Source organism: Triturus cristatus, chromosome 3_2 (genome assembly GCF_964204655.1).
Source record: "Triturus cristatus chromosome 3_2, aTriCri1.1, whole genome shotgun sequence".
In the NCBI taxonomy this organism is placed as follows: Eukaryota; Metazoa; Chordata; class Amphibia; order Caudata; family Salamandridae; genus Triturus; species Triturus cristatus.
In genome coordinates, this window is record NC_140584.1 from 167,137,780 (window position 1) to 167,164,158 (window position 26,379).

Sequence of the window (26,379 nt, forward strand, 5' to 3'; positions counted from 1 at the left end):
CCCACAAAGAAGTGGAGGAACCGGCAGAGAAGAAAAAAAAAGAGACGGAGGACAGCCTAAGCCTGTTACCAGAACACAGAGGCCAATGAAAGTCAAACTCTCTGGAGCATCAGACCGAGGACCAAGCCAAAACACAAGCCTAAAATGCAGAACTGCTAAAACCCGATGCCGCAGACAGCAGGCCAGACCGGCCAAGCGACGTAGCAACAAGGGGATGGACGGATTTAGCGTAAGCTGCTCCAATACAATTGGCAAGAAGATCGCACCGACGACATACCGTGACGCCACGGAGAGCAAGGAACCCGGAAAGGGTGACCACCCCTCCCCAGCACAGGACAGAGCTATGAAATAGCTACAAGTACCCCACATAGGGTAGGTAACGTCCCAAGAACCATGGGAACACCTCTTAGGAAATTTCCGCAGCAGAGGACAAAACAGAAAGTCCTGCAGAAAAAACCCGCAGACGGCTTATCAAGCAGCCAATAAAGAAGATACAGAAGGCCTAATCTCAGGGTCTACCAGGCTTACCAACAGCCAAAACCACAAGTCAACAAAGGCCGAACCAGCAGCCAACAGCACCAAGGGCCCAACAAAAGGACCCCAAGGGTACAACAGGAACAATACAGAACACATAACCCTGGCTACCCGTGACAAGGCCCCAGGAAAAACAACAGAGAACACCTCCCAAAACACAGACCGGTAGTCAGGTCACTGAGGGGGAGGAGGAGAACGAAGACCCGCAAGAAACCTCTGAATGGCAGAATCCGCAAGGGCGTGGAACAACAGAGTGCCATCAAAGGAAAGGTCAACCAGCCGCTCCCCAACGTTCTCAGGGAAAACACTATCCCATATCCAGGTATGGCGACGAAGGGCCACCAAAGTAGCTGTTGTATGACCAAGTACCTCTGAAACGCCCAGAGCCGAGCAAAGAATAAACACCGCCAGCTACCGGCAATCCAACACATGGTGCCACAGATCAACGCAGGCACCCTCCTGAGAAGCAGAAGACACAAGGGACTCCGCCGAATCCCACAAGCAAGATGTGGCCCTGGCCAACACACAAAGTGTGTTAAGGGCCCGCAAAGCAGCACTGGAGGAGGCAAAGATGTTGAGCACCCAGGAATCTAACTACCAGGCCTCCCATGACGGGGGGGAGACAACACCGATGGCAAGGAGGGAAAGGCAGTCTTTAAAAGAGGGCCCCCTGGTAGAAGGGTGGAGGGAAAGACAGACAGGATCATGTGGAGCAGGACAGTGGCGGTGCAGAAGAGGCTGGGGCACAGGGTCCCCAGTGGCAGGACGCCCCCAAAAGAGAATTGTGGAGCGCAGCCCCGAAGGGAAGAAGCAGGTCCCGTCCACCAGAGCTCTGATGGAGAACCTCCAGCAGATGATCCGTGGGAAAATGGGCAGCTGGATCGCCCATGCGCACGATCCCTGCAGCCGTGGAAACAGCCCGAGCAAAGGCAGCACTCGCCTGCGTAGGACCCCACGGCGGGGAAAGCAGTTCCTCCGTGGGCGATGGCTGCAAGCTAAGGCAGCCGTCCCCCAGCCCAACCGGAGGAAGGAAAGGCCAAGCTCGAAAAGGAGGAGGGTGGACCGATGAATGGGGAACCTGAGGCATCTCTGGCGAAAACTGTAGGTGCGGTGACGGCGAAGAGCCGTCCTTAGAGGACGCCGGAGAAAATGCGACGACGCGGTGACCCGTCTCTGGAGAAGATGAAACCAACAACCGCCGAACCTCTGGAGAAGAGGGGTGTCCGAAGACGAATCAACGACCCAACGTCGGCCCGAAGGGGACGCCAGAACGACCTCTGCCACAACGTGCGGCACAGGAGACCGGGGCGGCTAAGGAACGGCACCGAAAAGGTGTCGACTCCACCTCTGACGAGGCAGCCGACTGCGTGGAGGGCCGAGAGGGGCTCGGGGACACACCCCGACCCCTAGCCGGCGCTGCCAGGGCCAGCAGCCGCCGGCGCCTGAGCGGTGTCACCTCGGCCTCGGATAAGGCTGCCGCCTGCCCAGAGGACTGAGGGGGACTCGAGGACATGCCACAAGCCCTAGCAGGCCCCTGCGGTGCCACCAGGGTCAGCAGTCGCCGGCCCCTGAGCGGCGTCACCTCGGCCATGGCCGCTGCCTGCCCAGAGGACTGAGGGAGACTCGAGGACACGCCCCGAGCCCCGGCAACCTCCCGCAACACCACAGGGACCCCCGCGGGGTTTTGCGGCGAGGCAGAGGCGCCGAAGGAGGGAACCTCCGAAGGGCCGAACCCAGACGGCACCACATCCTCTGAACCTGGAGGTGCCAGAGCCACCGGCGACGTCGCAGGAGTCCCCGTACGCGGCAAGGGATCCGCAGACATCCCAGGAAGAGAAGGAGAAGAAGGAAGAGCCAAAGAGGCCTGCAAGGCCACCGCATAGGCCTCCATCTGGGCTCTGGTCGCCCCCGCGCCGGGGAACGGCGCATAGGTTTACATCGCGCGGGGCCGCACCACCCACGGAGAACCCATGCCCCCAACAGGCCGTGGACCGGGTCTCGGGGACAAACTGCGACACTTGCCAACAAGTGAGCGATGCTCTTGCGACCTGGGAGAAGGACGCTGTCGGAGACAGAACCGGCGTGTCTTGAAGCCGTCCGCGGGGGAAGGACGCGGCGCCGACACTGACCTGGACATGCGTGCCGAAAGGAGTTACATCCGGCGCTCCCGCCGGGCCTTCGGCTTCATTTGCTGACACGCCTCACAATCTGTGGAGTTGTGGTGCTCCCCCAAACACCACATGCAGATGGGGTGAGGATCCGTCGCCGACATCTGGCGCACGCAAGACGAGCACGTCTTGAATCCCGAAGGCATTCGCCCACTGTTCCCAAGAAGACCCTCAAAGCGGAAAAAGAAGGCCTGAAAACAGGCCAGGAACACAATCTGGATCCACGTAGCACGCGGGAAAGAAGAAAACTGTCAGAGCGCCGGGGTGGGGCTTATGTGACCTCGCTGAGGAGGACGTCGGAGCGGAGTCACGAGGTACCACCCTAGCGCGCAGTCAAGAGGTACCGCCCCCGGCGCGCAGCGATGCTGGGCAAGAAAGTTCTCCGGGTCCAGTCTCACACCTGGGGATAATTCTACGTTAAGGAATCTCTGGGTAGTAGTCTCTATCAGATGAATAGTTTAAGTAATTTTAGTGAGCAGAGCAGTGATGTGTGTCTGCTTAATAATTTCCTCTAACCCTCATGCTTAAGTGGCGTTGCCAGCTCTCCACTCCCACCCCCCACATCTCTCAGCTTCTTTTGGTTGAGCGGGCTGCCGAAGATCAAATTAATGTAGTGTATGGGCAGGGCTGTCACACTGCAGCTCCTCTCTATTTCATCCTTTGTATACAGAGTCATGCCTATGCCTTCACCTCTGACTGAACACAAAACAACACCTTGGCCTCTACTTAACACTTCAAGTGATAGCAGCTGGATCAATGCCTAATTGAAAGTGCCTCAGTGCTGTCACTCCCCTCGCTACATTTGAAAAAGACAGACACATATTGTGCATTTACATAAAAGCCACCCTGCATGTTTATCAAGAACCTTGCAGCGCCTCTGCTCCCATTCAGTCCGAGCAGTCTGTGCTTACCCACCTATCGCCCCCCAGAACAGTCAGGGCTGCAGCAGTGCCTAGTTTGTAAAACCAAAATAAGTGCCAGGCCCACTGCGGGTGCTGTACTTCTCCAGCAGTGGTGCAGCGAACTGTGTACAGCGCCAGGCTGCTAAGACCCTATTAGCGCGTGGTCGTGATGGGGAAAGCAGATTATTAAACCGTGTTTTATTTTGCATTTCTGATGGAGAAAAGAAAAGAAATATCAGGGTGCGAGGAAAGAATAGGACTAGACAAGGTACTTACTCCCGACAAGAAGGGACCAAAGCTCTAGCTGGGACTGGTAGACTGCTCAGAAAGTAAGCTGCTTTCTGATTGAATTTAGCAGCACTCTTAGCTACTGAAGCCTGGGCACTGTACGAATTATAGAGTGGCAAAAAACCCGTACACTACAGGAGCAGCGCTTACACATACAGAACGCGGACTAATTCCTTGCAATGCAAGGTGCCACAGCATTTTCTTGGAAAACAGGTCTTCACATTCACCTTCAACAAGGATTTGCAATGCAATAGGTCTCGCATTTGCGAGAGTTTAAGCTATTGGCATTGTAAATGACAATGCCTTTTATTTATGTTTGAAAAAGCAAAACGTAAATAAAAGGCATTGTCATTTACAATGCCAATAGCTCAAACTTGCGTAAAAGCGAGACCTATTGTATTGAAAATGCTTGTTTAAGAACTTCATCTGAGCCACCACCTTCTACTCTGTCATTTCTTTTTCGCATCATAACACCCAGTTCAATACTTGGCATAGGAAAGGAACTGATCTAACTATTTTACTCAACAGCACATTACACTGCTGAATAGGCGGCTGATCTCTGGCCACAATCCCAGCACAAAAGACAAGAATCCGAACACGCTTTCATTTGCCGGATCATCAAGTTTCCTATGCTGTCTGTCAATTTGCCGCAATCTCTCACAATACAGATGTACTGACTCAACTGCATATTACATCACTCTCATAATATTTTGATAACTAACGTTTTTCTGTGGAACCTTTCATTTCAAATACTCACTTACTTGAGTATACTTCTGTATGACAATCGGAGACAGCTTAAAAAGAGAGGCATCTCTTTGTGGCTCTTGATCTGGCCAGGGTATTATTGTCTTACTCTATCCCCACAAATCTTTAGATACCACAGTTGAAAACAATACTCCTAATTCTTCTGAAAGTACCTTCAAAATTGTCACAATGCTTTCTATCTCAGGATACCACTTATCTGGCTAGTCTCCGGTCTCAAGAAAGTTCTTTGTAAAACTCCGTAGGTCCTGCTGAGTACTGGGTAGACGCACATATGCTCCTCCAGATACTTAGCCAACCAGAAATAATTTTTCAACAATCACTTAACATTCAGAATCACTCTTACTCGCACGTCTTTTTGAATTACTATTTTCGATTTTTCAGACTCGTCAGAAAACTCAATCAACTCATCTCTTTACTCTGCCACATTTTTCAAGCCTCTGATCACATTTAGTAATTCTCCTAGATTGTTTGCCAAAGGTATAAATGTTTGTGTTTTTGCAAACTCCATGCGATCAGTCTCATTCTAAAAGTGTCACCAATTCTCTTTATAGATAAATCTACTTTCAATTCTTCAGCCAATTTCTCAAGATTTTCATATTTATGAAGGGCACACTTTCCTGTTTCTGCACTCAAAAGCAACAATTCATCTTTAACAAACAATGAAATTTAACAGCTATAAATTTCCATGTGTACAATGTTAAAATACTCTTGAAGCTTAAAAAAATAAATCCACCATATTCTACTCAATTGTTGGAGACGGACTAAACTGTGATTCCTCTCTCATTACATTCAGATCTCCTGCTCCCGCAATTGCACACAAGTCTCAGTACATGGTGGAGGTCGTGCTTCAATCAACAAACGATCCTCATACACATTTTATCCCTTGGAACCCCTCTCAGTCTCATATATAGGTTTATTTTCCTCGTTTTGCTTTTGTCTAAATCCGCAGTAATTGCAGGAAATACACCTACAGTCTCAAACACATTTTCACACCATTCCTTTATCCATAAGCACAATCTCGCATCCATTCATATTTGTAAAGCCTTATCGAACTGACCGTTCAACATTCGGTAACGATATATCTGTAAGAAACATTAGTTAGTTAGATTCCTTATCTTAGAATATCCCCAGGCTGGACCTGGAAAGATTTTTCGTCAGCAGTACCCTTGCGCGTCGGTAGGCATCATCTGCGACTTCGCGTTCGTCGTCGTGATCGCCAGGATGACGTCGGAGTACTTAGACGCCGCCCTCGCGCGCTGACGTCAGTTCTGAACATAGCTTTCCGCACCAGGAACGCAGAGCCGTGCAAGGAACCGACACTGGTGCCATGAAACTAGGGCCCTGAAAGGGACGACCTTAATCCTAGATATCAGTTCGCAGAACGGGGAGGATGGGTGGGGCGGTAAGGAATCTAACTAACTAATGTTTCTTACAGATATATCCTTACCGAAGGTAAGTAACTTGTTCATCTGAAAGAAACACGTTAGTTAGATTCCTTACCTTAGAATAGATACCCCAGCAATACCAACCTCGGTGGTGGGGCTGCAAACAAAGGTCACACCAGGACGTCCTGGAGAAAGGAACGGCTAAAGAAGCTGTCTCTCCGGACTTGGCTGTCCAGGCAGTAATGCTTGGCAAACGTGTGCAGCGAGGCCCACATTTCTGCCTGACAAATGTCCTACAGAGGGACTCCCCGTCCCAAGGCAGTAGTAGTCGCTGTGGTCTGAGGGGAATGGGCCCTCAGCCCCACAGGAGGTTCCTTCTTAGCCAAGGACTAACAGGCCTTAATGCACAAAATGACCCACCGAGAGATGGTCCGCTTGTGCACTGCCCACCCCTTCTTAGCGCCCACGTAGCCAACGAAGAGTTGGTCATTCACCCGGAACTGTTTTGGGCGGTCCAGATAGAAAGAGAGCGCACGTTTTGGGTCCAGACAGTGGAGCCTCTCTTCCTCTTTCAAGGGATGCGGAGGCGGAAAGAAGGTGGGCAAGGTAACAGACTGGCCGATGTGAAAGGCAGTAACCACCTTAGGGAGAAAGGAAGGACGAGTCCTTAGAACAACCTTGTCCGGATGGTGTAATGGCTGGATTTTCTGTTTAGATGGGATCAGCCCCCAGGGGCCCCTGTGACCCAGCCAAAACGTACTCACCTTCCGTCCTCAGGACTCCTCTATATCCAGGCACCTGGTACCTACCTGAGGATAGGGAACTCGCAATATACAAGCTCATATTATTAAGAACACCACTAAATCTATAGGGATACTAAGAATACTCACTGATTACTAGGGATATCCATACCCTACACCACACTTATTCACATCAGTTGGTCTCGCGGCCACCCTGACCCAGACCGTTCTACCCTAGGGCAGATCTGCTACACACGGGCCTGCAGAACCCAATGCTCCCTTTTCCAAATCGTTCGCGATCCTGCGAAACCTACACGGCGGTATCCCTCCCGCCGCTCTCACTTATACACGGGCTGCAATCCGGCAGTCCTACACGCTGGTAATCCTCCCCAGCGCTCTCATTAACGCCGCATATCAACGACGACCACATTCCTATGAACACCTATACATATATATATATATTGGGATATTATCTCAGCTGTCTACTCGGGATGAAACTACAATAATAACTTTGAATGTGGGTCCAGATTATTGTGTATTACCTGCTCTTGGCATCAAAGGTCCACTCACTCCCTATTTATGTGATCACCACTTACCTGATTGGGATTACTCATCCATTCACGCGCCTAGTGCTCACCTAGGAGCTTCATTTACCTTCAGTGAACAAGAATAGGGGCTACACACCAGTTTGTTATAAACTGGGGGTCATTTATTACAGTAATATAAACATTAATACAAATCTAACAAAGGCTATAGGTAGAACACACTACTTAAAAGAGAAGGATTACACATAACAGGAACACTCCGCTGAAAGGGAAAAGATTAAGTGTAGCTAATGTGATGAAAGCGATATCACCTGATTAGTGTGAAGTCTTGTTCTAGCTGTCATCTGGGTTCCTCTCTCGTCTGTGCCTTGGCTCATCTCATGCTCTCTCTCTCTCCTGCACTCTTGGGTACACCTCTGCGCTGATCGCTCTGCCTCTGGACTCCTCTCCCCCACACGAACTGTCTCTCCACCTTGCGTCTTCACTCTTAATGGTTCCTGCCGCTCTGATCACCGTTCATTCTACTATCTTATTCGCTTTGTCTCTGCGCCAATGTCCAATTCCATCTGCTCCCATAGGTTAATCCACAAGCTCTCCTCTATCTCTTCTAAAAGGCATTACTTCAGACTCCAGCTATTCACACCTCCTCCTGATAAGCAACTGCTTCTGACTGCTTCCTTCAGTTCCAGCTCAATATTCAACTCAGCTCTTCTCCAGATTGAACTCTCTCTCTCTCTCTCTCTGCCAACTCCACTCCACTGCTCTCCTCTCTGCTGGACTCTCTCCTCGACTGCCCTCTGACTGACTCACTGACTCCGCCTCTGCACTTCACAAATATAGAATGCTGTTTCCTCATGGAAAGTTCCAGCCATCAGCCCGCCGCCCACCGGGTCTCTGCATCACCTCGCATCAAGGACACTTTCCCAGCTGGCCAGCCTTTTGTTGTGTCTTCTACACAGAGAATAATACAGCCTACCGATAAGGGCTGGCCCAGACCGGTTCTCTCCAAGTGAAAAACAGCCTTAACTATAAACTTTGCCTTTGCCCTGAAAAGCCTCTCAGCTTCATCAAGATGGAGTCCCTCTAGCTCTAGGCCTGTAGGCCTGAAAGGGGTGAAATGCTCCTTAGCTCTGTCAGAATACCTACATGAACCATACCAATATGTCTAATATGTCAAAGCCAATAGGCAATAGACAGGTTAAAGTCAAGAATAAAGGCATATTAAGCAGCTATCCTCTTCTAGGTCTGGAAAAAGGGCTTAAAAGGGCCAACACAGGCTAAGAATGCCTATACTAGATGCGAGCAAGAATAATGATCTATTATCACTGCTAAATAAAGCCAAAAACCCTGCCATAACAGATGGACAGAGAGGAAAGGAGGTTTAGAAGAAAGAGCCTGGAGCTCACTCACTCTTCTGGCAGAGGTGATGGCAACCAGGAAAGCAGTCTTGAGAGTCAGAAGACGAAGAGGGCAGTTATGAAGTGGCTCAAAGGGAGTGCACATCAGGTAGGTTAACACCAGGTTCAAGTCCCACTGAGGCATTACGAAAGGGACAGAAGGAAACATGTGAGTAATGCCTTTTAAGAATCTAGCAACAACAGGGGACTTGAAAAAAGAAGGCTGATTAGGAAGCCGCAATAATTCAGAAAAAGCTGAAAGATATCCCTTGATGGTGCCCAGAGCAGAGCACTGCTGGGCCAGGGAAAGAAGAAAGAGGAGAACATCAGAAAGAGGGGCGGAAAGGGGATCCACAGTCTTTGCTGTGCACCATGCCACAAATATGATCCACCTGCAGGTGTATACCGTTTTAGTGGAGGGACGCCTGGCTGCCAGAATGACATCACAGACTTCAGGAGGCAAGTCAAATGGCATCAACTGCCACCGCCCAATCTCCACGCATGGAGGTGGAGGCTGGACAGGTTTGGGTGGAGGACCATCCCCTGCTGCTGCGACAGAAGGTCCTCCTGAAGAGGCAGTCGAATCGGGGGATCAATTGACAGACTAAGTAGCTCGGGATACCAGTATCTTCGTGCCCAATCGGGAGCCACAAGGATGACTTGGGCCCGGTCGTGCCTGATCTTCTTAAGCACTCTGGGCAGAAGTGGTATAGGCGGAAAGGCGTATAACAGACCGCAACTCCACTGGCGACGAAAAGCGTCTCAGAGCGAGTGCCGCCTTGGAAACTCCAAAGCACAGAACTGATGACATTGCGCGTTCTCTTCGGTGGCGAATAGATCTAACCAAGGCTCTCCCCATTGCCGAAAGAGACCATGCGCCACGTCCGGGTTCAGACGCCATTCGTGATCCATCATGCACCGGTGGCTGAGTTAGTCCGCCCTGGCGTTCAGAGAGCCGCCAGGTGTTGAACCACCAGGTTGATGCCCTGATGTTCCAGCCATGTCCAGAGACGCAGAGCCTCCTGACAAAGGGTCCATGACCCCACCCCGCCCTGTTTGTTGCAATACCACATGGCGGTGGTGTTGTCCGTGAACACCTGCACTACACTTCCCTGGACAGAGGGAAGGAATGCCTTCAGTGCAAGCCGGATCGCCCGCAGCTCCAATAGGTTGATATGGAGCCGGGACTCCGCCAGAGGCCTCTGATCTCTGCCTCTCCCTTGTGGCCCCCCCATCCCAGGAGGGACGCATCCGTCACCACTACGTGCTCTGGTTGGGGGTAGGGAGAGGGATCTGCCACTGACCTAATCGCGGTCCGTGTGCCACCACTGCAACTGTCATGCAGTGCCCTCCGAGACCAGGACGTGGTCGGACAGGTTGCCATGATGTTGAGCCCACTGGAACTTCAGGTCCCACTGCAGAGACCGCATCCACCACCTGGCATGATGTACCAGCAGGATGCAGGAGGCCATCAGACCCAGCAGCCGCAGGACCATCCTGACCGAAACTCGGGATAAAGGCTGAAAGATCGGAATCAGAGCCTGAATATCCCGAACCCGCTGTTCGGGAGGATAGACCAGAAACTGCACCGAGTCCATAACCGCTACGATGAAAAGGAGCTTCTGGGAGGGACTCAATTGTGACTTCTGCACGTTGATGGAGAACCCCAGCAAATGCAGGAGATCGGCCATAGTCTGGAGGTGGGAGACGACTGCTTGGGTTGAGCCCGCCTTCAACAACCAGTCGTCGAGATAGGGGAAGACTGAAACCCCTAACCTGCGCAGATGAGCTGTGACCACCGCCATCACTTTCGTGAATACCCGAGGGGCACTGGTGAGGCCGAAGGGGAGCACGGTAAACTGAAAGTGCTCGTGGCCTACCGCGAACGGCAGTAACGCCGGCGGGCCGGCAGGACGGGGATGTGGAAATACGCGTCCTGCAAGTCCAACGCTACCATCCAGTCTCCAGGGTCTAGGGCAGACAGAACCTGAGCTAAAGTGAGCTTTTTGGACTTCTCCTTCCGGAGGAATGCGTTGACGCTCCTGAGGTCCAAGATAGGTCGTAGGCCCCCTTTGCCCTTCTTGGGAACCAGAAAGTAGTGGGAGTAACAACCCCGTCCTACTTCTGGGCCAGGAACGCGCTCGATTGCCCCCTTGGCCAAGAGGGCCGTAACTTCCTCCTGTAGAAGTTGCAAGTGATCCCCCGACATGCCGTGGTATTGCGGTGGCATGGCTGGAGGGGTCATCTCGAAGGGGAGGGAGTAGCCCCTTTGGACAATTTGCAGCACCCACCTGTCCGACGTGATGGTACGCCAGTCGAGCAGGTGATGGCAAACTCTGCCTCCCACTGGCATGGAATGGGCCTGAAAGGTCGGAATAGGAAGGCTTTGAGGTAGATGCTGCGGGAGCAGATGTGGACTGACCGGCTCTCTGTCCCCCTGCTCCCCCACGGCAGAATCCACGTCCGCGACCGAGTTGAGGCTGGTTCTGCAGCCTGTGGCTAGATGGACGTGTGGGGGCGCCCCTTCCTTGGCCACAAAAGGGGCCAAAAGCGGAAGTTTGCAGGCGCGGGGCCGAGAGGCCCAAGGACTTGCTCGTAGCCCTGGAGTCCTTAAAGCACTCCAGCGCACTGTCCGCTTTGTCGCCAAAAGGGCGACGGCCATCTAAGGGCATGTCCATGAGTGTGCTCTGGACATTCTCTGAAAAATTTGTGGACTTCAGCCAGGCGGGACGACGAATCGCCACAGTTCTCGCAATCGCTCTGCCTAGCGAGTCTGTGGTGTCAAGTCCACACCGAATGGAGTACCGTGCAGCATCCCGCCCCTCAGCACGAGCCTGGGCGGGCCTCCACCGGACACTTGGGCAGCACGTCCGCCACCGTATCCCACAAGGAGTGGGAATAACGGTCCAAAAGGCACGTGGTATTAATAGACCGCAACCCCAAACTGAGGGAGGAAAACAGTTTCTTCCCAAACTGCTCTAACCTTTTGGATTCCCGATCCGGAAGAGCGGACGGGAAGGCGGTCTGGGACGTAGAGGCCTGGATAACCAGACTCTCAGGGGTGGGGTGCACTGACAGAAAGCTGGGGTCGCCCGGAGCAGGACGGTGGCGCTGGACGCGTTCCAGTCCACAGGAGTGACTGTGGAGGGCTTGGACCAAGTGCTCATCAGAACGTCAGTGAGGGCCTCATTGAACTGCAGTAAAGGCTCCGAAGAGCTTACGGGCGGTTAAAGCACCTCAGTGAGGAGGTTAGTCCTCACGGCAGCTGCAGGGTGCTCCAGGTGAAGGGCCTTGTCAGCCCTGCGCAGCACCACAGAATAAGTCGCACCCTCCTCCGTAGCCACGGAAGGAGGAGAGATGAAGCCAGTGTCAGGCGAAGTGTCGAGACCACTGGCATCCCCCAGCTGGTCTGCCCAGTCCTGACTTAACTGGCACTGCTGTGCCAGAGGGTCCTCAGACCCCACCCAGTCCTCCCCTTCATCCGTCTCCTGGTATACAGGTAGAAAGGATGGAGCCGGGTGGTAGATGAAACGCTCATCCATCGGCGCCGGAGACAGCGCCGGACGGCGCCGTTCCGACGCCGGACCAGGGCTGAAACTGGGGACGGCGTCGTCCGAAGACGGCGCCGGGGGCGGGACCATAGGGGTCGGCACCGGCGGAGGAGTCTTAAGGTCAACCGGCGTCGACCGGGATCCAGGCCTGGATCCCACGGGGACCTGCGGGGTCGGGACCGAAGTAGACGACGGCACCGGGGCCAAAGCCGCCGGCTCGCTAGGCCTCGCAGTCGGACCTGCGGGGCCCGAAGGCACGCCGGCAGGCCGCGACGGTGGAGTGAGACACCTCATGGCCACGAGGAGGTCCCGAATCTCGCCCGGAGTCGCATTAGGCCCAGAGACCGGAGGGTATAGGGCCGGACGCGACTCCTGCGGCTCAGACGGAGCCGCGTGGGTGGTGCCACCCGGACCCTCAGCCGAGTCACGTGACCGGCGAGGGGAGTCAGAAGAGCGGTGCCGCTTCTTCGACAACTTCTTACTGTGCCTCGACTTACCTGAATGCGAGGACTTCGAACCCGACGAGCGATGATGACTTCGGCACCGCGACCGGTCCGTCGACCTCCTCCTTGACCGGGACCTCGAGCGGCACGGAGCCGACTGTCGGATCTCGAGGAGCTTGTGGGACTGCTCCCACCTAGCCTTCGAGGTCAAGGCCTGACTTGTCATCATGGTCGGCCCCAAGGCAGTAGAGTCACCGATGGTGGGGGTCGGTAACCAACATCAGTCGGTGACAGGCATCACACGGCTTGAACCCGGGCATCCCTACCGGTACCAGGAGTCCAGGTCGACTCGAAGGAATAGACCAAAAGAGTCCAAAAAGTTAGTCAAAAAGTGACTAAAGGGTATGCTCTTCCCGGATCTGCGCTTACTGGCGCGGAAAAAAGAAGAACTGACGTCAGCGTGCGAGGGCGGCGTCTAAGTACTCCGACGAAGTCATCCCGGCGATCACGACGCCGACGACGATCGCGGAGTCGCAGATGACACCTACCGACGCACAAGTGTACTGCTGACGAAAAATCTTTCCGGATCCAGCCTGACGCCTGGGGATATTCTAAGGTAAGGAATCTAACTAACGTGTTTCTTTCAGATCAGGTATGCAACCCATGACGTAGCAGCATCTCATTTACAGCACTTCCAACTGGGGGTGAACTTCTCCTACATGAAAATGTTTCTCAGAGTTTGCCATAAACACACTCACTACAGACTCAACCAAACTTCACAATGTGCAAGACACACGTAATCAATCACAATATGGTTTCAAAACACAACCTACAGATAATACGCAATATCAATAAACTAAAGCACATAAACCTTTTTGAATGCCTACCAATGACACTGGACGAAAATCAAATTCACCATGAAAAAGGTAAAAGCACCTTAAAAGCACACCCGAAAATAGGTTTTCGTTCTGCGACAACTTATCTTTGGAATCAGTGTGGTCTATCCTCGCACACAGAATAAACACCACTACTCCAGATTAGTTCTTGTTCACAACTAGACTGCTAACGACCTGATAGACTGCAAATTATAATTAACCTGGCGCCACACGTTTGTTCAGCAGACAATATATCTAACTCAAGTTCTCCTTTAATCCAAAACCTTCACATGAACTTTCGAAAATCATCAATATTAACCGCGCAAAGCCGGATTGATATTTACCAAATCCAATACTTAGACAACACCTGGATACTGTAGCAATAATCCAAAATCTCCATGATACTTCAATTTTTCACCACCAAAATGAATCAGTAATAGGTTAATTAGTGTTATTTTTGATAATTGGATTGTCTCAATGCCAGCATTCTCTACCAAAATGTTGACAGCTCTCTTATTAAAATAACTAAGAGGGACAATGAGCAGGATCAGGATTTTCTGTGTCTTCATAAAACACAGTCCAAAGCCAATAAAAAAAAACCTCCACAAGACAAGATTCAAAGACAAAGCACCAAAGGTTTTAAGATCATTACAGAAAGCAAAAGGTAGTTAGTCCGGGAATCAGCAATAAATCTCTCAATAGTAAATCGAAATAAAGCAAGAGGATCAACAGAAGGTCTCTCCCCAAATCAAGTAACCACCCAGAACCAAATATATGTAAGGAAGAGGATTGACAGAGTCTGCTCTCTAAGCAAGTAAAGCATAAGTCTAAGAATAACTCAAATGACAGACTAGCACAGTCAGCACAGATAAAAAAGTAGGAAAACGTCTGGCACATCTACCAAAAATACCATTTTTATTGGGTAAAATTAGCAACGTATCATTCTAGTAAGCCAAAGAAGTTTCTAATACAGAAGATACTTTCAATAAAATGTATCTAGGACTACCTACTTTGCTGCATAATAATGAATGATGTGTCATAGGAAATGAAGGAAATAACATGGTGTTTAATTAATATAGAAATACAGCAGACGGTGCAGCAAATTAATAGTTCAAAAGAAATACTCAAACAAAGTACCTTGAAAGTTACAAAGAAAGGAACATCCTGAACATAGTTTCCTCAAGAATAACACAAATTAAAACAAATATTGTTTATTCAATAAGCACGATAAATAAAGCTGTATTTTTCTAAAAATGGATACGAACACAGAGGAACACATGCACGTGGAAAAAGGCCGGTTCACATAAAATAAAAATGCACATTTCTTTCTGTATTTACAAACAGATGTCAATGCATGCTGTGTGCAGCCTAATCATGCCAGCATAAGCATATCTGAATTAGACATTATTTTTCTAATTCATATAAACTCCAACACTTTATGTAGTTAGGTGGTGAAATGTGAATAAAATTCTGTTTAATTACTAGGAAAAAAACACTGATATTAAAAAGTTATTACTTTACTGTGCTTATTTTAGCTTGCACCCCCACCATGCACTGCTTATAACCTCACATATTACCTCATGACATGGTAAAGGACATCACTGATCACGAGAGTCAGGCATTGGGACAGTGTCCTATAGGGTTTATGGACTTGAAGCATTTCAACATGCTACACCTGCGGCCAATTTTCTATCACCAACCACATGAAAACGGCCATCACCTGTGACCACATAAACAACTTCATCAACGAAACCACCTTCCCAGATGCCTGGAACATGTCACAGTTCTACCGCTCCTTAAGAAACCCTCACTAGTCAACTTCCGTCCAATCACACTGCCAATCTCACTGCTACCTTGACCGACGAAAGTTATGGAGAAGCACATGAGCAAACATCTAGCTGTCCACCTCAATCACAACCTCCTCAACACCACTCAATCTGGCTTCTGAAACTACCCTCATCGCCATCGCGGACATCTGACTGGCCATGGACAGAGGAGACACCATTGCCCTCACACTTCTGGATCTACCCAGCGCCATTGATACAGTCACACACCCCACCCCATCCTCATACAACACCCACACAATGCCTGTATTCAGGGACTAGAACTCCATTGGAACTGCTCTTTCCTCACAGCTTGCCCCCTGTGGGTCAGCTTGGTTTCTTTCACCTTGACCACATGTAGTCATTACCAAGTAGGTGGTGTACAAACTAAAATATTAGTGTTTGGCATGCAGTGTGTGTGTAATTAGCATAACAGGAGTGGTATCAAGGAGTGTTTCCCTTGGACCTGATTAAAAGCCAATAGGGTTCGGCTTTTAGAAACGCAGGCACATTTAAGCCTTCCCTTTCATTTACCCCTTGGTTTTAACTACATGGACTAGAGAACAGCATAAATAGTGGTTGACCTACTGGGCAGGTATTTTTAATCTCACTCTCCATAAAAGCTTTCCACTCCTATCGTTTTCCATCTCCTTTTTCATTTGGATATACCCAATGTTCTCCCGAGTATCTCGTAGGTAATAGCACGCCTCGTTCCTCAGCAAAACAGGATAGACCTGATGATGAAGCATGCTACCAAGGAGAAACCCTAGTGGGTGAGGGTATTACAAGAAAACCTATAGTTTTCTTTCCTTTATAAGGGTTAGTCCTTTTGAAACAATTGGGCTCTCTTTTTTTTATTTACATCTATGATGTCATCATTGCCATTTAACATGTGATGAATGATGTAATATATGAGGTCATAAGCAATACATGGCAAGAGCATTACTGATGGTTAGCTCAGTCACCAGTGAATTTCAGTGTTTCTTTTATATTTTAAATGTTATTTTTTAGCCATTTCAACACCTACCTATAACGTCACGTTAACATTTATTATTTTCAGTGAATTTTATATCTATCTATCTATCTATCTATCTATCTATCTATCTATATATATGTTTGTATGTATGTATATTTTTGAACTATTTTGTGTTAACAAGAGCCCCAAATGGAATGACAATAACTTCGGATCCCTCGTAGTGCTTGCGCTTACCTGTGTAGCCGTAAGTACCTTCAGAGGACACCAAGCTGTCTGAAATCGCATCGGTGCTGGCAGTGGAACCGTTATCTGAAATATAGGGTAGCACAGAAAGTGAAATGAAGTGCAAGGTGTAAAGGTCTGTAGGAAAGTGCCCCTTTTTGACATGGTCACCCTCATGTTGTGCCTGGTATTTGATGGAACTTTGACTGAAGAGTACTTGTTTCCTGCTAACCAGGTCACTGGTGCCAGTGATCTTCCCAAAAACCACATAACTGTGCAATTGTTCCACAATTGGATAGACCTTTAGCACCCCTGTAAGTCCATAGTAAATGGTACCCCTGATACCTAAGGCATGGGTACTAAAGAGGGTACCTAAGGGCTGCAGCATGCACTGTGCCACCCTAAGTGACCCACCACCAAACTCATGAAGACAAAAGTGAAAACATGACATGACACACACCCTGTGTGCCATGTCCCCAGACACTGCATGAAATATATGTATACGCCTTAGGCCTTCCAGCCATAAGGCAGGGTGCATTATATTACATGTGAGGACATATCTGCTTGAGATGATATGCCCCAGTGCAATCTAGTCCAATTACTAGATAGTACAAGTGAACAGGGAAGCCATCTTGCGTACATTATGAGATCCCCAGCAACATGATGGCTTTACTGAAAACTATGGTATTTAGTATCAAACACCTTGTCTTAATAAACCCATACCCAAACCCATACTGATACCAGTTAAGACACACGCCTAGAGGTTACCTTAGAGGTGCTCCCTGAAAACCTACAAACTTCTAGTGCAGCCCAGCCTGCCACCACAGACCGGTTTCTGACCCTCTGCAGGTGAAAACCCATGCTCTCAGAGGTCAGAAACAGTGTCTGCTCCAGTCGGTGGTGTTGTCACCTCTGAGGAGGAGGAGGATGGCTAATAATCAGCATATCAGGGCAGGAGGCTTCAAAGGCCTCTGCAGTCTTTGATATGTGACCCCCAGCTTCACCCAGACAAGGAAAATTCCACCCCCTGTCCGAGGTCCATTTGGCGTCAGGATAGGTTGGAAAATTTGTTAGGTGGAGGAGTGTTCACTATCAAACTTGATCCACCTCTACGGTGGGCTACCTGAAGCGAACACGAAACAGAGAATTCCACCATCTTGGTTTTTCATGAACTTAGATACACTGGGTCAGTGTTATGCCCACTCCCCACAGGAAATGGTCATATGTGGGGGTGGGGGGTAGACACCCCATAGGTAAGCAGGAGACTACTAACTCACTCTCCCCTGAACTCCCCTAAATTGAGTGTTTAGGTGACACCCCTGACGCCAGGAACTCAGATTCAATAGACACAAGATGAAGAGTACAAAGAAGAGTGAAGGATCAGCTGCATACTTTTTCGCATCAAACCCTGCCTGCCTACACCTGTGCCGACAATCGCGATAAACCAACTTGTCTTGCCCCTGTGCATCTGCCAAGATCCCCGTGGGTTGCCAGTACTTTGCAAATTGCCAGCAATTTTTCTTGGAGTAGAGGAGCTGCTCCCCGGCAGCCTGCAGGCACCAAACAGCAAAGTCTGGTATACCGTTCTACCGCCCCCCCGGATCGACTGACACAGCAGCCCCCCCAGGAAGAGGTCTCTGTGCTCCAGAAGGGCAGATAAGTCTTCCCACCAAGTGAGAAGACGCCAGGCCCAAACGGAAACGCACAGCACTAATACCCGGGGTAAGGGATCCCTTGCAGCAACCAAAGCCTGTTTGAGTCCAGTTCAGACTCCAACTACACCAAGACCGAGCAGCCGTCGAAGGACGTCAGAACTGCAGAGACCCACTTCTAGAGTCGCCCAGCTATCCTGTTCTTGTCCCCTCAACTGGCAGGCAAGGAATGACAACCATGAGCGCCTGTGACGCACAAGCACAGCCGGCCTAACCAATCTGCACCCAAGAACCCCTGCCCAGGTTTCGAAATCCGACTGTGCTTCTTTGCTCCTAGGGCCCTCACGAACTGACCCCCCCCCCACCCCCACATAGGGAGCTCCCGTAACTTGTCACCAAATCCCCCTCTGCAGCCTGTTTCTAGGTGCCCCTCTCATTTGATGCAGCTCGCAAAGCTACCAACCTGACCAGCACCTACCCACCCGGACACTCCAAGACAAGTAAAGACCGACTGCTATTAGTTCTTTGGACCTTGGCCCCCTACCACCTGAAGTCATTAAGGGAACCGCAAGAAACCTCATGCAAGTAACCATATGCAGTACATGCATTTTTAACCACAGGAAAACATTACTGCGTAAAGACGCATTTAAGTGAACATTTTACTTCCCTGTAAAAATCAATAATTCTAAAAGTACTTACTTGATTCTGAAGTTCTCGGTGTTCAAATGTATATAAAAATGTATTCTTTTTCTCTAATTGGTTTAGGATTTATTTTTAAGAGTGTGTCTCGTTTATTGTCTCTGTGAGCACAACAAATGCTTAGCACTACCCTCTATTAAGCCTAAACTGCTCTCCCATACCAACACAAAATAGAGCGTTTTGGTTTACTTGTGCCTTTGTTAACCAATAAGGGTTGCCTGCACACAGTGTACCTCGTTTTGATAGTCTATATAGAAAGCCGGCTTCCTACAATGTCTACTGAAGAAAGGTCGCTGAAGACTGAATGTAGCTAGGCCCTCTTCCACAGGACTCCTTCTCCTCCCATAAAGTGGCAGTTTTAACAAAGATATGGCAGAGAGAGTGAAAGAGTGAGAGAGAGTGAGAGTCAACAGAGGACATTCAACAGACTGAGAACCAAGGTTAACAGAGCCACTTATTTTGTACCCAAAGCACATAGAGCTTTCAGAAAAAAACCTCTTACGAAGTCCATGAGAACTAGACAATCCATCAGTCTCATCTCTGAACGGAACACCACCCTGAAAGGAAGGTGCCCGTACCAAAGGAAACTTAAGTCTTTAAACAATCAGAATGCACACCAATCCTGGTATTAAAGAGGTTGAGAGTAATAGAGCAAGGAATTCTCCAAAGCCAAGACTGCCATACATTTAGAACCCATCAGCAACGACCAAGGTGACGTTTCACACAAACCGAGATATGCAGAACAGTAGAGCACTGCCCAACATGCCTTTTTATCACCCCCACAGAACAAAAACACATACCCAAAGATCCGTATCCATAACCTTCATATTGAGGACTTCCACAGAAGGTGCCAGGACATACTTTCGGCTTCCCTGGAATGTAGATCAGAACAAATTAAATGGCATAAGGATAAGGGCAGACATATTCCGGTCTCATATTCATGGGGACTTGGATTTGTCATTTTGCAAACTGCACATAATAGTATTACCATGAAGGCTTCTCAGAAAATAAGTGTAAACATCTTTCATTGAGACTCCTTTAAACAAGTCTTACCACACCAAGAGGTTATTGTACCCCATCGACTTTGTCCATAGATCGCATACCCCGGTCTTCCTGCTGTCAATCAACGCGGAGAAGGCCTTTGATCGGGTGGACTGGGATTACTTATTTGCGGTGCTCCGTGCATTCGGCTTCGGGGACAATTTCATTCGATGGGTGCGCTGCCTAAACCCCTCCCCCAGAGCGGCGGTTTGAGTTAATGGCTGCAAATCCCCCATGTTCCCTATTGTCCGGGGCACGCAACAAGGCTGCCCCTTATCCCCCCCCTCCTGTTCGCGCTCTATATGGAGCCTTTTGCTCAGCACATTCATTCCAATCCTGATGTGGTGGGTTTGAAGTTCGGAGCGGACACCCATAAAATTAGTATGTATGCTGATGACATCATCCTCTCCCTTACACAGCCGCGGACGACTCTGCAGTACCGGACGACAGGGCTTTCTACCTTTGGAAGGTTAGCGGGATTTAAGGTCAACTTCTCAAAGTCACAAATTCTTAATATCTCTATTCCAGAGACAGAGGTTCAGGACCTCCAGCAAGACTTTCACTTTCAGTGGGTATCCACGGATATTACCTATCTCGACATTCGTTTGACCCCTTCTATTGCTAAAACAGCCGCTCTTAACTACTCTCTGTTGCTGGAACAGACAACCAAGGCCCTGGTAGCCTGGTCTCGTCTCAAGCTGGCATGGTTTGGCAGGCTGGCGGCGGTGAAGATGACGGTTCTGCCGTGTATCCTTTATATCTTCCAAATGCTCCCTTTGAGCCCGCCACCGGGTACCCTTCGCAAACTCCAGGGGCTGCTTAATAGATTCCTGTGGGTCAATAAGAAATCACACCTTGCGCTTGCTCATGTGACCTCCCCGAAAGTGCAGGGAGGGCTTGGCTTCCCGATTATGCGCACCTACTACCAGGCAACATGCCTTCGCTTCATCGCGGAGTGGAACAGACCGCTTTCCAGCACGCACTGAAATTTTATGGATCAGACGGTGGCTGGCCGGAACATATGGCGGGAGCTCTGGCTTCCACGTCGGCACAGAGCGTGGGGGCTATACTCTTCTCCGATTACGTCCCCCGACTCTTAAGGTGTGGGACCGCCTTGCGGGCTCGAAGGGGTGTACGACGTTTCCCTCTCCCTTGTCCCCTTTAGTCGAAAACCCCGACTGTCCGCCAGGTTGCGCATCCTAGATCTTCCAACGATGGAGGGAGGAGGGTTGTAAGCAGATGGGTGCCTTGTTTGATCGCGGGGTTGTGATACCCTTTCCTCAATTGCGCAGGGATCATGCGTTGTTGGAGGCCGATGCCTTTCCCTACGCGCAAGTTGTGCACTGGGTTACGCGACCTGAGAATTTTGCGCTAATGTCCCGTCCCCTGACATCCTTCGAAAAATGGCTGGGGTGTAAGACGGATGATCATAAACTCATCTCTGAACTCTATGCCCTAATCACCTCGCAAGCGCAGCAGCGCCACACCAAAGCGCAGGTTCGGTGGGAAATTGACCTGGGGAGGCCCTTGTTACACAAGGAGTGGGACCACATTTTTTATAGGGCACATCATACTGCTTCCAACACAGCAGGGGCCGAATCTGCCTATAAGGTGGTTACTCATTGGTATTATACACCAGTGCGCATCAAGAAGTGGGACAAATCCAAATCAGATCTCTGCTGGCGAGGGCGTGGTTCTGTGGGCACTCTGGTGCATTTGCTGTGGCGCTGCCCCAAACTAGTGCGCTATTGGAATGCAATAATTGATGATATCGATGCAGCTTTCCAGATCCTTCTGCCGCGTGCGCCTGAGCACACCTTGCTAGGTCTTCCCCATAATAAGTTCTTCCCGCTGAAATCGCTAAGAGGTAAACAAATAGCGATGCCTTTGCTGGCAGCGCAACAGGTGGTCTTAGCGCATTGGGGGTTGCTGACGATTCCAGATCCTCGAGACTGGATCCAGAAGCTTTGGCAACTCTTAGCGATGGAGCGGATGTCCCTGAAAGGCACGGAGTTTCCGAAGCTATGGGCTCCCTTTTTGCAGATCCTCACTAAAGATATGAGGGAAGTTACGTGCCCGAAATATTTGAAAATCTTGCGCCTCGTACCTCTAGAGCCTCCAGGCGCAGTGGGAAATGACTAACTGGCTCTGCGACCCCTAGGTGGAGACACGAATGACAGCCTTGTCTGATCTGAAGTGATGCGGAGGGCGGGTGGGGGGAGGTTATGGGTGGGGGGTTTGTTTCTTTATTCCTGTTGTTTTGTTAGATAAAAGTGGTGCTTACATTTGCGCCTACCTGGCTTACTTTGGCTTACTTTCACTGCGAGGTCGGCCTCCGGGATGTAGACCTATGCGGTGTGTCTATCTCTACAGTTTTCGCTCTGTCGGCGCACAGATGTAGGCGGTATAGCTGTGTATTTGTTTTTGTGCCCACATAATAAACATGATTAATTCCTAAACAAGTCTTACCCACATGTTAATTTTTTTTTTTTAATTAATCCCTTCCACCTACTTTCCCCTGGAAAATGTAAGTGGTTGGTAATGTTTTGGAATCTAAAGAATTATGTCCGAACAGCAACAGTTATGGTCATATTCCCACTTTATCTAATTTGTTTTGAACTCAGATTCTTCACTTTTTGTTTCAAAAGGATCTGAGAAATTACACCTCCAGAGCTACTCCACCGTCTTTGATTTTATTTTTGCCAATTGAAAAAGTAGAAATTGTTCTACTTTTTATTTCTAATTATAATCTTTTTTTTAAAACAGAAATGATCTACAATTGTCCTAGGAAAAAATGCATGAAATGTCCGTTACTCATTTGCACAGAGATGTTAGGGTTCTCTTAGTCGAGAGGCTTGTGTCCCTTTTTGATAAAGAAGGCGATGAAATCAGTTATACTACCAAAAGTTTTCAAAATATAGGCTCTCTTTACAAATTAATGTTGTGTTTTGCAGTGTATGGTGAGGCCATTGTATATTGGTATAACAGTGTTTGGTCAATATTTGTGCAGCTCAATAAAATGCTTTGTTTCACATGGAGCTTGGCATATTTAACCTGGGCACTTTTCTGCCATGCGGATCTCGTAAACTGATTACCATCGCTGACAAGTCAAAGACAGAGTGTGGTAGTGTAAATTGCAGTATACTATTATTAGGTTCTTGGCACAAGAAGCACCCAAACACCCAACTCAATAGGAAACAAGGACAACACAAGCACTGATAAAGCAAATCGGTCTAGCCTTAGCAAGCTATGTAATGATTAATTCCTTTTTTTTTTTTTTAACTGCAAGCATATGTTTCAAATAAAACAGAAAAAACAAAAGTGGCTGCCATATGCTTGCATTAAAAATCTTACATTTAAAAGAAGTTTACTGTTGTGACGGTTTCGCTAGTTATGTTTAAAATAAAACAAAAAACTTTCAGTTGTGACATGCACTTGATTAATATTATTTGTAAAAGAGGCAAGATTGAATCATTACATATTCAAGCACTTTCAAATAACTATTTTATTGCTTGATTAATAAAAACCGTTGCAATATAATACATGATAAACACCTATACAGAAACAAGTAAAATGGAACCGCTGTCATAAATTCAGGGCAATAAAATCAATTAAAACCCGTTTCAAAATGTGAGTACTTATCTTGAAATCAAAGAAAGATGGAATCTAAGAAAGCAGTGCGACCCTGAAGCGAGTCCATTTTGAAGTGAAAGCACAAATGCTCATTTGAGCGCTCTAGGACAATGCAATGTGAAACGTTAATGTGCAAGTGTCAATTTATAAAGTCTAGTTTTATAAAATGTAGCGTGTTAGGCCAAGAGTGCACAAGGCCAGATTTAAGTAGACCCATGTTGGAGAGATTAACTTAAGTTCCAGTTTGTGCCAAAGAGGGCAGCCCAAGGAGCCCTCTGGTGCCATCCTTAGCCTCTGACAACAAATCGCAAAGGGCTCCTGCCGAGCCTGAAACTGTTTAGCAATGCCAAACTCCACCCTAATTTGTGCAGGTAATCAGTTCAGTGGTAGTTGGAAGACTGACCTGTATATTTTGAGTACCATTTTATCCAAGGTGCCACAATCCCAACCCCGGAGCACCTCACTCCCAAAGGTCAGAGTGGGAGGATCTTAGCTTGTGCCACCTGCAAAACTAGCATTAGCATAGGGCCATTTAGTTTGTTGTATAGAGACCTCATGCCAAAAGCCAACACATAACCTTTCTTCCTTATTTCCTCAAATCGGTCACTGTATCCTCCAATCCCATTGAAGTGAACTCCAAGGTACCAGAGGCTTTTTACTGATTCGATTTTTTCATGTCCAATAAATCAGGTGTGCTTCTGCTTCCTTTTTTCCTTGCACTATTAATGTTTTAGTTTTTTTCCTGTTGATGGTCAGCCCGTTTCTTGCAGAGAAAGCAAGAGCTGAATCAACCAGATGCTGTAAACCGACCTTGGTTCTGCTTATGAGAGCTAGGTCATAAGCGTACAATAAGTTCTATAGCTGGAAGCCCCCTAATTTAGGTGAATGAGAGTTTAAATCATTTAGTAAAAGAGTAAGATCAGAGAGAAACAAAATAAATAAAGTTGGGGCCAAAACACATGCCTGATTCAGCCCTTGCGTAGTTTTGATTTCCCTTGATACACGAGAGCCATCCCCTACTTTAATTCTGACCCAGGTTTCAGCGAGTAATAGTTCCAAGGCCTTTAACAGACCGTTCAGAATCAAGCACTCCAATCACAGGTCGCTACAATGTTACTTAAGCACTCTCTAACAGTAAAAGGGAGAACAAAAATAAATCACCTTCTTACTGGGCATCCCAAGAGTCAGCAAAATAGTTGTATTTAAAGTTAATATACAAAATAAATACAATTCAAAGACCACATTTTAAAGCAGATTCGTCACTGAAGGGAAAGGAGTTATTTTCAGGCAGATATGAATAATGTGCTCAGGGTTTATGCAGCTACTCTAAGTGATGTGTGGCAATTTGTGAAAGGGGGGGGGGGTGACCCATTGCCCCAGGCTATGCACTATGAATGGCAGAAGCAAAGTGTGAATAACAAATTAAGAGAGCAATGGATGAAACCCTATTGGGATGGATGAAATGCCAATTTTGAAGGACACTTTGGGAAAACAATAGCATAGTACTACTTTGTTATGGCGCAATCAACGTCAGGCAGGCAAGTTGAGGCTCAAGAAAAAAAAATTGTAGACAATACACACCTGTAGTAGGGCTACTGCTGTCGTCTCGTTTGAACACGCTCCAAATGACATCCGGTGGAACGCTCCACAAAAGAGCTCAGAAATGACACAATACACCCAACGTTCCACGAGCTGGAGCATTCTACAAACTCCAACTCGAGATGTAGAACACAACATACTTCTAAAGCTTCTTCAAAAGTCAGACCGGCAAGGAATGGCTGCAAAGTCATTTTCTGACCAACACAAACGGGCCAGGGTTCATCCCTTCCCTCTGGAGCCACTATCAAACACTTGTGATCATTTTAAATAAATGCTCTGTTCACAGGGAACCACAGATGTAAATACAGAAACTTGACAGTTTTCGGGCAATGGACAGGTGACTCGCTGCTGTTCTATAAAGAAGCAGTTAGACGTTAGAAAAGTTGATGAAGCCCGACCACATAAAAATGGCCAAAAGCGGTGGATTGAGTGTTCATTTTTAGGCATGCACTAGCCCCCTAAATCAAGGAGAGGCCTCAGTGTTGCTTTGGCTTGGGTTTCCTCCCAGCCTGCTACTGAGCTCTGCATTTTAACAGAGCAGCTCCCAGAATAGTACTGGCCCAGCCACAGGCACAGCTTTTCATTTGGCCTAGAGGGCGAACACATGACAGGTGCTTTGGTTGAATTATTTCACATCACCACTTCCAAGCATTGCCTGGCTGTCAGCGCCCACTGCCTTTCGAACAAAGGCTAATCTTTGTAACCTTTATTTTGTGGCATTTGGGGCTGCTTTAAATCACCAAGTTTATCTGCCCAAGATAAAGGAAGAGGGGCGCCTCAGAAGTGCCTAAAAGCCATCCCTCAACTAGGCAGCCCCCAGCCAATGTAACAATGGATTAGGGATCTCCAAAGTTGGTTCTGTAAGGCCGGATCCATGCCATGCTTTAAAATCTGGCATGGATCAGGAATTCCAGGACCGACTTTGGAGAACCCTGGGCCAAGTTACCCACTTTCCGTAACACGCTTTCTGGTGAATTTAATTGCATGTTCCTCAATTTAGAATACTCCCCAGGTGCCAGACTGTACCGAGAAATCTTTTCTCAAGCAATGCTTCTGGGCGCTTCTAGGTGGAGCCATGCAGCGCCACGTTGACTCTCTGCTGCCCGTGAAGTATTGGAGCGGAGCCACATATGAGCGCCAC

At 48.6% G+C, this 26,379-nt stretch overlaps 1 protein-coding gene across 4 annotated transcripts in view; it reads right to left on the minus strand.

The window, feature by feature from the left end:
* Positions 1–26,379, minus strand: part of SIDT2 (SID1 transmembrane family member 2) — a 230,618-nt gene that overhangs the window by 108,392 nt on the left and 95,847 nt on the right. For all 4 annotated transcript variants that reach the window (XM_085647455.1, XM_085647453.1, XM_085647454.1 and 1 more), the window contains 2 exons: positions 19,766–19,837; positions 16,627–16,701 (listed from right to left, as the gene is read on the minus strand). In XM_085647455.1, the coding sequence (XP_085503581.1) occupies positions 16,627–16,701; positions 19,766–19,837 (147 nt within the window). The remainder of the gene's footprint in view (positions 1–16,626; positions 16,702–19,765; positions 19,838–26,379) is intronic.